The sequence below is a fragment of the Entelurus aequoreus genome, linkage group LG23 (genome assembly GCF_033978785.1).
Source record: "Entelurus aequoreus isolate RoL-2023_Sb linkage group LG23, RoL_Eaeq_v1.1, whole genome shotgun sequence".
Classification (NCBI taxonomy): Eukaryota; Metazoa; Chordata; class Actinopteri; order Syngnathiformes; family Syngnathidae; genus Entelurus; species Entelurus aequoreus.
Window position 1 is genome coordinate 41,381,392 of NC_084753.1, and position 14,850 is coordinate 41,396,241.

Consider the following 14,850-nt stretch of genomic DNA (forward strand, 5'->3'; position numbering starts at 1 on the left):
TTTCAACAAGTTTTTAGTTATTTTTATATCTTTTTTTCCAAATAGTTCAAGAAAGACCACAACAAATGAGCAATATTTTGCACTGTTATACAATTTAATAAATCAGAAACTGATGACATAGTGCTGTATTTTACTTCTTTATCTCTTTTTTTCCACCAATAATGCTTTGCTCTGATTAGGGGGTACTTGAATTAAAAAAATGTTCACAGGGGGTACATCACTGAAAAAAGGTTGAGAACCACTGCTCTAAAGTACTGTAAACGAAAAAATATAACGAAAAGTTAAGGTCTACTACACTACTGTATTTTAATGTTGTCATTATGGTGGTAATTAATGAATACTTAGGTCTACTACACTACTGTATTTTAATGTTGTCACTATGGTGGTACTTAATGAATACTTAGGTCTACTACACTACTGTATTTTAATGTTGTCATTATGGTGGTACTTAATGAATACTTAGGTCTACTACACTACTGTATTTTAATGTTGTCATTATGATGGTACTTAATGAATACTTAGGTCTACTACACTACTGTATTTTAATGTTGTCATTATGGTGGTACTTAATGAATACGTAGGTCTACTACACTACTGTATTTTAATGTTGTCATTATGGTGGTACTTAATGAATACTTAGGTCTACTACACTACTGTATTATAATGTTGTCATTATGGTGGTACATAATGAATACTTAGGTCTACTACACTACTGTATTTTAATGTTGTCATTATGGTGGTACTTGATGAATACTTAGATCTACTATGCTACTGTATCTTAATGTTGTCATTATGGTGGTACTTAATGAATACTTAGGTCTACTACACTACTATATTTTAATGTTGTTATTATAATGGTACTTAATGAATACTTAGGTCTACTACACTACTGTATTTTAATGTTGTCATTATGGTGGTACTTAATGAATACTTAGGTCTACTACGCTACTGTATTTTAACGTTGTCATTATAATGGTACTTAATGAATACTTAGGTCTACTACGCTACTGTATTTTAATGTTGTCATTATGGTGGTACTTAATGAATACTTAGGTCTACTACACTACTGTATTTAATGTTGTCATTATGGTGGTACTTAATGAATACTTAGGTCTACTACACTACTGTATTTTAATGTTGTCATTATGATGGTACTTAATGAATACTTAGGTCTACTACACTACTGTATTTTAATGTTGTCATTATGGTGGTACTTAATGAATACTTAGGTCTACTACACTACTGTATTTAATGTTGTCATTATGGTGGTAGTTAATAAATACTTAGGTCTACTACACTACTGTATTTTAATGTTGTCATTATGGCTATATCTAAGGAATACTTGGGTCTACTACACTACTGTATTTTAATGTTGTCATTATGATGGTACTTAATGAATACTTAGGTCTACTACACTACTGTATTTTAATGTCATTATGGTGGTACTTAATGAATACTTAGGTCTACTACACTACTGTATTTTAATGTTGTCATTATGGTGGTACTTAATGAATACTTAGGTCTACTACCCTACTGTATTTTAATGTTGTCATTATGGTGGTACTTAATGAATACTTAGGTCTACTACCCTACTGTATTTTAATGTTGTCATTATGATGGTACTTGGTTTTCCGAGTTTGAGAACCACTTGCCTATATGATCGTGTATCTATCTACTCCACAACTCCTGCAAGGCCAACACAGGAAGTGATATCGTAAATAAAACATTGGGTTCATTGTCTGCAGACAACAGCTGGAATATGCCCAGGGGGATACATCGTGCTCGTCTACAGCCGAGCATTTCTCCCTTCATCAGCACTGTAGCATTGAGAGTCGTGTAAAAGACGGCACAGTCGGCGTGAAAGTCAAATGTTTTACCGTATTTGCTCCTTCCTCTTGAGGATGGCGTCCACCAGGGCCTGGTCAAAGTAGTCCTCCACGCCGCTGCGGTCCGGGCCGGCGGGCTTCTTCTCCAGAGCCTCCACGTGTTGCTTGTGCGCCGGACTGGAAATGTGGCCGGCGTAGTCGGTCAGGCTGACCACCGACACCTTGCACACCCGGCACTCGTGGCCACAGTCCCTGGGGAGGAGGGGCGACAGGGGGCGCTCAATGCTTCCTTCGGGCATGGTTCTGGTCTCAGTCGTAGAACATGGAAAAAGGAGGGTACTCCACAGTCCCCCAAAAAAAGTGAGCCAAATTTTCTATTGTTCGCAGATCAGGAGGTAACTAACTTAAATTTACCGGTGTCAAAAACAAAATTCTCATCTTCCTGATCTAAAGTCAGCGATCCCTAGCAGGCCATAGGAGGCAGGTGGAGCCGCTCAGCCCAGGCGGCGCTAATGGAGCGGGCAGCGCTTAGTGTGCGGCCATGGTGGCGTCCGCTGCACTCTCAGACCTCGCCAGGGTCTTGCGTCCCGTTTTTGACTCGACACCGACCGCCCCCCTCTTCCCCTATCCAGCACTGACATTTGCGCTCTTCGTGGCGCTGACCAATCACAGCAGGGAGTAACTGGAGACTGCAGCTGCTCGCGACCTTTGCCTCAAGCCCTCTCCCAAATATGTCACCTTGGGTCTAGACCCCTTCCACTTTAGATTTTTTAAACTCTGTATTAGGGTTGTACGGTATACCGGTACTAGTAAAGTATATTGAAATACTAATGAATCATATTCAGTACTATACCACCTCTAAAAAGTACCGTTCCGCACCCTTTTTTTAACCGGCGGTGACATTGCCGGTTTTACGAGCATGAGGAGCATGTTCGGCAGCGCACACACACAAAGTACTTACAAGCAGACACAGTGTGTAGACAGAAAAGGGAGAACGGACGCATTTTGGTGTAAAAAGTAAAGATAAAGGTGACATTATAACACTGAAACACCCTCATGAAGAGATGCTTTAAAACAGGGGTCACCAACGCGGTGCCCGCGGGCACCAGGTAGCCCGTAAGGACCAGATGAGTAGCCCGCTGGCCTGTTCTAAAAATAGCTCAAATAGCAGCACTTACCAGTGAGCTGCCTCTATTTTTTAAATTGTATTTATTTACTAGCAAGCTGGTCTCACTTTGCCTGACATTTTTAATTCTAAGAGAGACAAAACTCAAATAGAATTTGAAAATCCAAGAAAATATTTTAAAGACTTGGTCTTCTCTTGTTTAAATAAATTAATTTATTTTTTTACTTTGCTTCTTATAACTTTCAGAAAGACAATTTTAGAGAAAAAAATACAACGTTAAAAATGATTTTAGGATTTTTAAACACATATACCTTTTTACCTTTTAAATTCCTTCCTCTTATTTCCTGACAATTTGAATCAATGTTCAAGTATTTTTTTATTTATTGTAAATAATAATAATTACATTTTAATTAAATTCTTCATTTTAGCTTCTGTTTTTTCAACGAAGAATATTTGTGAAATATTTCTTCAAACTTATTATGATTAAAATTCAAAAAAAATATTCTGGCAAATCTAGAAAATCTGTAGAATCAAATTTAAATCTTATTTCAAAGTCTTTTGAATTTCTTTTAACATTTTTGTTCTGGAAAATCTAGAAGAAATAATTATTTGTCTTTGTTATATATTCTAACAAAGTGCTGATTGGATTTTAACCTATTTAAAACATGTCATCAAAATTTAAAAATTAATCTTAATCAGGAAAAATTACTAATGATGTTCCATAAATTCTTTTTTAAATTTTTTCAAAAAGATTCGAATTAGCTAGTTTTTCTCTTCTTTTTTTCGGTTGAATTTTGAATTTTAAAGAGTCGAAATTGAAGATAAACCATGTTTCAAAATTTAATTTTCATTTTTTTCGTGTTTTCTCCTCTTTTATAAAAATGTTAGTGGCTAGCGAGTTAAAATGGGATATTGTGATTTCACAAGACTGTCTTAGAAGTGATCATTTGAAAATGTTCAATTTTAAAAATGTGCACTTAGAGAAAATATAAAAATAAAGTGTTGCATATTGATATTTATCTGTTTCTATATATATTTATTGTGAGAAATCATTAAGATGATCAGTGTTTCCACAAAGATAAATATCATTAATTATTAATAATAACATAGAGTTAAAGGTAAATTGAACAAATTGGCTATTTCTGGCAATTTATTTAAGTGTGTATCAAACTGGTAGCCCTTCGCATTAATCACTACCCAAGAAGTAGCTCTTGGTTTCAAAAAGGTTGGTGACCCCTGCTTTAAAACCTCTAAAGGCTTAATGGCCACATGTGTGGACAGCACCTTTTAGCTCTTATTGCCAAAATTGTGTACACTACTGAATTGGGGTCTTATGGCCACTTATGTGGACACTTATACTGCCATCTGGCGGTGTCAGAAGAGTACAACATACAATGGAATTTGGAAAAAAAAAAAAAGTGTAAAAATAAGAATTAGCATGTCACTAAACATGAAGTACACGTTTGTGTACTTATGGACTAAGTACATCATAACGAAAGATGATTCTTAGTTTTTATTCTAATTAGGGTCCAAATAGCAAAGAGAAATTTAAAAAAAAGCATGTAAACAAACAGCTTGTGCTGCAGTCTGCAGTGTTTTAGCTACTTCTAAACCTTGTCTCCATGGCGACAAATAAAGTAAGTTTCTTACATGTAGCATTATCACTGGAGGACGAGGAATAGCTAAACATGCTTCACTACACACCGTAGCTCACCCGCATCACAATGTAAACAAACGCCAAATGTGTGGATCTACACCTGACATCCACTGTAATGATACCAAGTACAATAACGTATCTAGTCGATACTACTATGATTACATCGATATTTTTTTTACAAAATCTTTTTTCAATTCATATTATGTTTATAAACTCAGTAAATACGTCCCTGGACACATGAGGACTTTGAATATGACCAATGTATGATCCTGTAACTACTTGGTATCGGATCATCCAAAACTAATGTAAAGTATCAAAGAAGAGAAGAACAAGTGATTATTACATTTTAACAGAAGTGTAGATAGAACATGTTAAAACAGAAAATAAGCAGATATTAACAGTAAATGAACAAGTAGATTAATAATCAGTTTTTACAGTTTGTCCCTCATAATGTTGACAAAATAATAGGTGTATAAATGAATATGTTACTGCATACGTCAGCAGACTAATTAGGAGCTTTTGTTTGTTTACTTACTACTAAAAAATAAAATAGTGAACTAGACAACTAGACAACTTGTCTAAGGACTAAATTGCAATAATAAACATGTTTTTAATGTACCCTAAGATTGCCTCCATGGAAATGCCCCCCTCTACCTCAAAGAACTGCTCACCTCCAAAACCTCCACACGACACACCTCCGCTCCGGACAGACTAACCTCCTCCAACCTCCGAGGACAAAGCTACGAACAATGGGAGACCGGGCTTTCTGCTCCGCCGCTCCCAGTCTGTGGAACGCTCTCCCTGACCACCTGAGGGCACCACAGACTGTGGATGCTTTTAAAAAAAGGCTTAAAAACCCTTCTTTTTAAAAAAGCCTTTTTTTTTAGATATATGCATACTAGTTTTAACTATTTGGCTGTTCTAGTTATTATTTTTATTTATTTTTTATTATCTTTCTTTTTTTTTGTCCTTTTTTTTAATACACTGTAGCACTTTGAGGTTGTTTACTCAATGTAAAGTGCTTTTTACAAATAAAATGTATTATTATTATTAGTTATTTATTTTGTTCAAATAAAGCTAATAATGACATATTTTGTTAAGTTAAAGTTAATTATTCTCTACATTTGACCCATCACCCTTGATTTATTTATCTTATTTTATTTAATTCATTTTTTAAAAAAGTACCTTATTTTCATCATACCTGGTTGTCCAAATTAGGCATAATAATGTGTTAATTCCACGACTGTATATATCGGTTGATATCGGTATCAGTTGATATCGGTATCGGTAATTAAAGAGTTGGACAATATCGGCATATCGGATATCGGCAAAAAGCCATTATCGGACATCCCTAGTCTTTGGTATGACTCGGCCGGGGTTTGAACTCGTGACCTACCGATCTCGAGTTCAAATTGATCCCCTTTAGTTAGAAAAGTACCGAAAAGTACATTTTGGTACCGGTACCAAAATGTTGGTATCGGGACAACCCTACTCTGTATCAAGGAATGCTGACATTTCATCAGCTCCAGTGCACTTGACTCTTATCACTTTTATATTTTGGGTTGTCAAAAATATTGGCCTCTGTCTGCTATTGAGGCCTGACACACTTTAGAACTTGTCAAAAAAGTCACCCGCCAGCTGCCTTCTATCAGGCTTCCGGAGAGCTGGTGTCTAAATATATGTGTCACAGTTGGAGCAGCTGGCCCTCCATCCACTGATCCCTGGTGAGCGCGTGCTTCATGACCCACATTCAACACCACAGAAGAAAACCGACAGAGAAGCCTCCGACGAGATCGTTTTGAACTAAAACAAAACAAAACTCCATCATTGGAGGGAATCAATTTGCATGACGACGCCAGCGTTTTGGAGCCAGAAAACACAAACGTTGAAAAACGAGTCTCAAACTGCTGATATAAAGGGGACCACAAAAATGTCATTATTGGCTTTATTTTAATAGGAAAATTTTGCGACACATTAACCATACGTTCCCTATTGCAGTCATCTTTGAGCTCGGGCCCGGCAAAGCCGGCGGCGTTTCTGGGTGTTGTTGATAAATGGCTTTTGCTTTGCATGGTAGAGTTTTAACTTGCACTTACAGAGGTTTTCTGAAGTGTTCCTGAGCCCATGTGGTGATATCCTTTACACGGTGATGTCGCTTTTTGATGCTATCATTTTTTTTTTTTTAAATCGTAAAATCTGCGGTTATTGTTTTTACGGTAGATTAGAGAAAATACTACTGTTATTTTATTTTTTTACGTAAAACTCCTGACATTTCAGCTACCATTTTTTTATTGTTAAATCTACAGTCCTTGTTTTTTTATCGTGAATTACTCTAAATGGAAAAATGTTACCACCGTTATTTTTAATCTATATTTAATATGTTCTTTTAATATAATATTTTGGCGACTAAGTTGCTAGTTTTATTATCGTAAAAATCTACCGTTGCTATTTTTACAGTGAAATACTGTAAATGGAAACACGATAGCGCTGTTCTTTTTTTTACCGGAAAATTTTGGCCACTCAGTCATTTTTTATTGTAAAATCTGTTTTTTTTTACAGTCAATTACTGTTATTGGAAAAACAATACCACCTTAATTTTTATGGAAAATTCTCGCCATGAAGCTATCATTTTTTTAAATCGTAAAATCTGCGGTTATTGTTTCTACGGTAGATTAATGTACTGTAAGTAGAAAATACTACTGTTATTTTATTTTTTTACGTAAAACTCCTGACATTTCAGCTACCATTTTTTTATCGTTAAATCTACAGTCCTTGTTTTTTTATCGTGAATTACTCTAAATGGAAAAATGTTACCACCGTTATTTTTAATCTATATTTAATATGTTCTTTTAATATAATATTTTGGCGACTAAGTTGCTAGTTTTATTATCGTAAAAATCTACCGTTGCTATTTTTACAGTGAAATACTGTGAATGGAAACACGATAGCGCTGTTCTTTTTTTTACCGGAAAATTTTGGCCACTCATCTGTCATTTTTTATTGCAAAATCAGTTTTTTTTACAGTCAATTACTGTAATTCGAAAAACAATACCACCTTAATTTTTATGGAAAATTCTTGCCATGAAGCTATCATTTTTTTAAATCATAAAATCTGCGGTTGTTATTTTTACGGTAGATTAATGTAAGTAGAAAATAATACTGTTATTTTATTTTTTTACGTAAAACTCCTGACGATTCAGCTACCATTTTTTTTATCGTTAAATCTACAGTCCTTGTTTTTTTATCGTGAATTACTCTAAATGGAAAAATGTTACCACCGTTATTTTTAATCTATATTTAATGTTCTTTTAATATAATATTTTGGCGACTAAGTTGCTAGTTTTATTATCATAAAAATCTACCGTTGCTATTTTTACAGTGAAATACTGTAAATGGAAACACGATGGCGCTGTTCTTTTTTTTACCGGAAACTTTTGGCCACTCATCTGTCATTTTTTATTGTAAAATCTGTTTTTTTTTTACAGTCAATTACTGTTATTGGAAAAACAATACCACCTTAATTTTTATGGAAAATTCTCGCCATGAAGCTGTCATTTTTTTAAATCGTAAAATCTGCGGTTATTGTTTTTACGGTAGATTAATGTACTGTAAGTAGAAAATACTACTGTTATTTTATTTTTTTACGTAAAACTCCTGACATTTCAGCTACCATTTTTTTTATCGTTAAATCTACAGTCCTTGTTTTTTTATCGTGAATTACTCTAAATGGAAAAATGTTACCACCGTTATTTTTAATCTATATTTAATAGGTTCTTTTAATATAATATTTTGGCGACTAAGTTGCTAGTTTTATTATCGTAAAAATCTACCGTTGCTATTTTTACAGTGAAATACTGTAAATGGAAACACGATAGCGCTGTTCTTTTTTTTACCGGAAAATTTTGGCCACTCATCTGTCATTTTTTATTGTAAAATCTGTTTTTTTTTACAGTCAATTACTGTAATTGGAAAAACAATACCACCTTAATTTTTATGGAAAATTCTCGCCATGAAGCTATCATTTTTTTAAATAGTAAAATCTGTGGTTGTTATTTTTACGGTAGATTAATGTAAGTAGAAAATACTACTGTTATTTTATTTTTTTACGTAAAACTCCTGACATTTCAGCTACCATTTTTTTATTGTTAAATCTACAGTCCTTGTTTTTTTATCGTGAATTACTCTAAATGGAAAAATGTTACCACCGTTATTTTTAATCTATATTTAATATGTTCTTTTAATATAATATTTTGGCGACTAAGTTGCCTATTTTATTATCGTAAAAATCTACCGTTGCTATTTTTACGGTGAAATACTGTAAATGGAAACACGATAGCGCTGTTCTTTTTTTTACCGGAAAATTTTGGCCACTCAGCTGTCATTTTTTATTGTAAAATCTGTTTTTTTTACAGTCAATTACTGTAATTGGAAAAACAATACCACCTTAATTTTTATGTGAAATTCTCGCCATGAAGCTATCATTTTTTTAAATTGTAAAATCTGCGGTTATTGTTTTTACGGTAGATTAATATACTGTAAGTAGAAAATACTACTGTTATTTTATTTTTTTACGTAAAACTCCTGACGATTCAGCTACCATTTTTTTTATTGTTAAATCTACAATCCTTGTTTTTTTATCGCGAATTACTCTAAATGGAAAAATGTTACCACCGTTATTTTTAATCTATATTTAATATGTTCTTTTAATATAATATTTTGGCGACTAAGTTGCTAGTTTTATTATCGTAAAAATCTACCGTTGCTATTTTTACAGTGAAATACTGTAAATGGAAACACGATGGCGCTGTTCTTTTTTCTACCGGAAAATTTTGGCCACTCATCTGTCATTTTTTATTGTAAAATCTGTTTTTTTTTACAGTCAATTACTGTAATTGGAAAAACAATACCACCTTAATTTTTATGGAAAATTCTCGCCATGAAGCTATCATTTTTTTAAATCGTAAAATCTGCGGTTGTTATTTTTACGGTAGATTAATGTAAGTAGAAAATAATACTGTTATTTTATTTTTTTACGTAAAACTCCTGACATTTCAGCTACCCTTTTTTTATCGTTAAATCTACAGTCCTTGTTTTTTTTATCGTGAATTACCCTAAATGGAAAAATGTTACCACCGTTATTTTTAATCTATATTTAATATGTTCTTTTAATATAATATTTTGGCGACTAAGTTGCTAGTTTTATTATCGTAAAAATCCACCGTTGCTATTTTTACAGTGAAATACTGTAAATGGAAACACGATAGCGCTGTTCTTTTTTTTACCGGAAAATTTTGGCCACTAAGCTGTCATTTTTTTATTGTAAAATCTGTTTTTTTTACAGTCAATTACTGTAATTGGGAAAACAATACCACCTTATTTTTTATGGAAAATTCTCGCCATGAAGCTATCATTTTTTAAAATCGTAAAATCTGCGGTTGTTATTTTTACGGTAGATTAATGTAAGTAGAAAATAATACTGTTATTTTATTTTTTTACGTAAAACTCCTGACATTTCAGCTACCCTTTTTTTATCGTTAAATCTACAGTCCTTGTTTTTTTATCGTGAATTACTCTAAATGGAAAAATGTTACCACCGTTATTTTTAATCTATATTTAATATGTTCTTTTAATATAATATTTTGGCGACTAAGTTGCTAGTTTTATTATCGTAAAAATCTACCGTTGCTATTTTTACAGTGAAATACTGTAAATGGAAACACGATAGCACTGTTCTTTTTTTTACCGGAAAATTTTGGCCACTCATCTGTCATTTTTTATTGTAAAATCTGTTTTTTTTACAGTCAATTACTGTAATTGGAAAAACAATAACACCTTAATTTTTATGGAAAATTCTCGCCATGAAGCTATCATTTTTTTTAAATCGTAAAATCTGCGGTTGTTATTTTTACGGTAGATTAATATAAGTAGAAAATACTATAGTTGTATATTTTTTTTACGTAACATTCTGTACCGCCTGAGGGATCCAAGGTCACGGGCATTCAATGTTACGTGCAGTGATTTCTCCAGATTCTCTGAACCTTTGGATGATATTACAGACCTTAGATGGTGAAATCCCTAAATTCCTTTCAATAGCTGGTTGAGAAATGTTGTTCTTAAACAATTTGCTCACGTATTTGTTGATAAAGTGGTGACCCTCGCCCCGTCCTTGTTTGTGAACGACTGAGCATTTCATGGAATCTGCTTTTATACCCAATCATGGCACCCACCTGTTCCCAATTAGCCTGTTCACCTGTGGGATGTTCCAAATAAGTGTTTGATGAGCTTTCCTCAACTTTATCAGTCTTTTTTGCCACTTTTGCAGCTTTTTTGAAACAGGTTGCAGGTATCAAATTCCAAATGATAATATTTGCAAAAAATAACGTTTCTCAATTGTTTTATTTACCTTTTACATAATGTGACAACTTCACTGCTTTTGGGTTTTGTACAAATGTTTGTATGGATCCAATACCAAATAGTTACAGGATCGAACATTGGTCATACTTAAAAGTTATTTTGTGTCCAGGAACGTATTTCTGGGTTTATAAACAATAAAAAAAAATGACAAAAGATTTACTAGCTTACCGGCCTTTGAGTTTCTCCAGCTCGCGGTGGTGCAGCATGCTTCTCATGTGCTCGTCCATCTCCTGCACGGGAACAATAAAGGTAATAAAGTCATGCTTTTAAACGCAGTAGCTTTGTCCCATTTCTCAATAAAAAAAATGAAAAGGAATTTGAGGGCCATCAAGTGCATGTCAAATGGCGCTGCAACCAATCAAAATGCCCTGAAGAAAGCATTTTCTGGGAAAGGGACAATAAACAACACATTTCATGGTACTTATTCATCAAAGTACGAAAAAACAGAACATCTACACCAGTGGTCCCCAACCTTTTTGTAGCTGCGGACCGGTCAACGCTTGAAAATTTGTCCCACGGACCGGTGGGGGGTGGGGGGTGGGGGGGGGGGGGTGTATTTAAAAAAAAAAAAAAAAGGTTTTTTATTTTTTTTACATAAATAAATACAATCATATGTGCTTACAGACTGTATCGCTGCAGGCTGTATTGATCTATATTGATATAGAATGTATATAATGTGTTTTTTATGTTGATTTCATTAAAAAAAAAAAAAAACTAAAAAAAAAATTTTTTTTTTTTTAATTCTTGTGCGGCCGCGGTACCGGCCGCGGCCCGGTGGTTGGGGACCACTGATATACACCACAGGTGTCAAACTCAAGGCCGGTGTTCATTTTATTTGGCTCTCAAAAGCCTGGAAATAATATGCATCAATAAAGTACTGTAACTTTTCTTACTAAATGCATTCTTTCTTTCTGTTTTGGGAGAAAAAAATATATGTACTCCATGTAATCACAAATAATGTTAACTTAAATATTGTCTAATTATGCAAAAATATATTATCAAACATTCAAATCATTTTTAAATAGAAATAAATATTAATAATAATGATTTCAAAGCAAGTTATCCATCAAATGGCGCAATGTAAAAGTAGCAATAGATTTCATGGGAAAACTGTGAAATTTACTGTGTTTTTTTTATAGCATTTTTCTCTAAACGAAAAAAACAGTACTTTTTTTTACTGTAATAAACGGTAGTGCTGTTTTGGCATTTAAGAAAAATATACCACATTTGCGGTAAAAAACAAACAGGCAGCTCAGGTGCCAAAATGTTACTGTAAAATTGCAGTTTTTTTTATTACAGTAAAAAACAAATGTACATTTTACAGTAAAATTCTGGCAACTGAACTGCTTTTTTAATTTTTTTTACCATAAAAACAGCAGTACTGTTTTTCCATTTACAGTAATATACACTACATTTTGAGGTGAAATGATTGCAACTTACCATATTTTTTTTTTTACATTTTAGTTTTTGCTCAGTGGCCTTGTGGTTAGATCAGTGCTTTTCAACCTTTTTTGAGCCAAGGCACATTTTTTGCGTTGAACAAACGCGGAGGCACACCACCAGCGGAAATCATTAAAAAACGAAACTCGGTTGACAATAAAAAGTCGTCGTCGCAATTGAGTACCTTGAAGGTAGAAAAGCGCTATACAAGTACAACCCATTTATCATTTATATTTATAATTGTTGGATATGACTTTAAAGCATAACCAAGCATGCATCACTATAGCTCTTGTCTCAAAGTAGGTGTACTGTCACCACCTGTCACATCACACCCTGACTTATTTGGACTTTTTTGCTGTTTTCCTGTGTGTAGTGTTTTACTTCTTGTCTTGCGCTCCTATTTTAGTGGCTTTTTCTTTTATTTTGGTATTTTCCTGTAGCAGTTTCATGTCTTCCTTTGAGTGATATTTCCCGCATCTACTTTGTTTTAGCAATCAAGAATATTTCAGTTGTTTTTATCCTTCTCTGTGGGGACATTGTTGATTGTCATGTCATGTTCGGATGTACATTGTGGACGCCGTCTTTGCTCCACAGTAGGTCTTTACTGTCGTCCAGCAATTTATTTTTGTTTACTTAGTAGCCAGTTCAGTTTTAGTTTCGTTCTGCATAGCCTTCCCTAAGCTTCAATGCCTTTTCTTAGGGGCACTCACCTTTTGTTTATTTCTGGTTCAAGCATTAGACACCTTTTTACTAGGGATGTCCGATAATGGCTTTTTGCCGATATCCGATATTCCGATATTGTCCAACTCTTTAATTACAGATACCGATATCAACCGATATATGCAGTCGTGGAATTAACACATTATTATGCCTAATTTGGACAACCAGGTATGGTGAAGATAAGGTACTTTTTTTTTTAAATTAGTAAAATAAGATAAATAAATTAAAAACATTTTCTTGAATAAAAAAGAAAGTACAACAATATAAAAACAGTTACATAGAAACTAGTAATGAATGAAAATTAGTCAAATTAACTGTTAAAGGTTAGTACTATTAGTGGAGCAGCAGCACGCACAATCATGTGTGCTTACGGACTGTATCCCTTGCAGACTGTATTGATATATATTGATATATAATGTAGGAACCAGAATATGAACAACAAAAAGAAACAACCCTTTTGTGTGAATGAGTGTAAATGGGGGAGGGAGGTTTTTTGGGTTGGTGCACTAATTGTAAGTGTATCTTGTGTTTTTTATGTTGATTTAATTTAAAAAACAAAACAAAACAAAAAAAAACGATACCGATAATAAAAAAAACGATACCGATAATTTCCGATATTACATTTTAACGCATATATCGGCCGATAATATCGGCAGGCCGATATTATCGGACATCCCTACTTTTTACCTGCACACTGCCTCCCGCTGTTTCTGACATCTACAAAGCAATTAGCTACCTGCTGCCACCTACTGATATGGAAGAGTATTACACGGTTACTCTGCCGAGCTCTACACAGCACAGACACTCAACAACAACACATCATTTGCAGACTATAACTACTGCTTTGCAAAACATATTTTTAACCCAAATAGGTGAAATTAGATCTAAAAATGGGACCCATAACCTCCCTGCTTGGCACTCAGCAACAAAGGGTTGGAGTTGGGGGTTAAATCACCAAAATGATTCCCGGGCGCGGCGCCACTGCTGCCCACTGCTCCCCAAGGAGATGGGACAAATGCAGAGGACAAATTTCACCACATCTAGTGTGTGTGTGACAATCATTGGTACTTTAATCTTAATCTTTAATCTAATCTCCCACGGCACACCAGACTGTATCTCACGGCACAGTGGTTGAAAAACACTGGGTTAGAGTGTCCGCCCTGAGATGGGTAGGTTCTGAGTTCAAACCCCGGCCGAGTCATACCAAAGACTATAAAAATGGGACCCGTTGCCTCCCTGCTTGGCACTCAGCATCAAGGGTTGGAATTGGGGGTTAAATCACCAAAAATGATTCCTGGGCACGGCCGACGCTGCTGCTCACTGCTCCCCTCGCCTCCCAGGGGGTGAACAAAGGGATGGGTCAAATGCAGAGAACAAATTTCACCACACCTAGTGTGTGTGTGACAATCACTGGTACTTTAACTTTAACTAAATCTACTAATAAAATGCATTCAAAAAATAGTGTAACAATGGCATTCACTGTTAGAAACGACCCTCTGGGGCCAAACATAACTGCGACGTGGCCCTCAGTGAAAAAAATATGACTGTTCCATCCACATACAAGCATGTTCAAATGTACTTTCACAGTTTGACCCTGGAACTGACTATTATTATTGCCATTAATGCAAATCCCATAGGGGTGATGGAAGGATGGTCAGCACCAAGAG

The 14,850-nt window shown here is 34.4% G+C and overlaps 1 protein-coding gene across 1 annotated transcript in view; it reads right to left on the reverse strand.

The window, feature by feature from the left end:
• Positions 1-14,850, reverse strand: part of LOC133640798 (zinc finger protein 106-like) — a 56,332-nt gene that overhangs the window by 34,106 nt on the left and 7,376 nt on the right. The window contains exons 3-4 of the mRNA XM_062034456.1: positions 11,192-11,253; positions 1,878-2,078 (exon numbers count right to left, since the gene is read on the reverse strand). Coding sequence (XP_061890440.1) covers positions 1,878-2,078; positions 11,192-11,253 — 263 coding nt within the window. The remainder of the gene's footprint in view (positions 1-1,877; positions 2,079-11,191; positions 11,254-14,850) is intronic.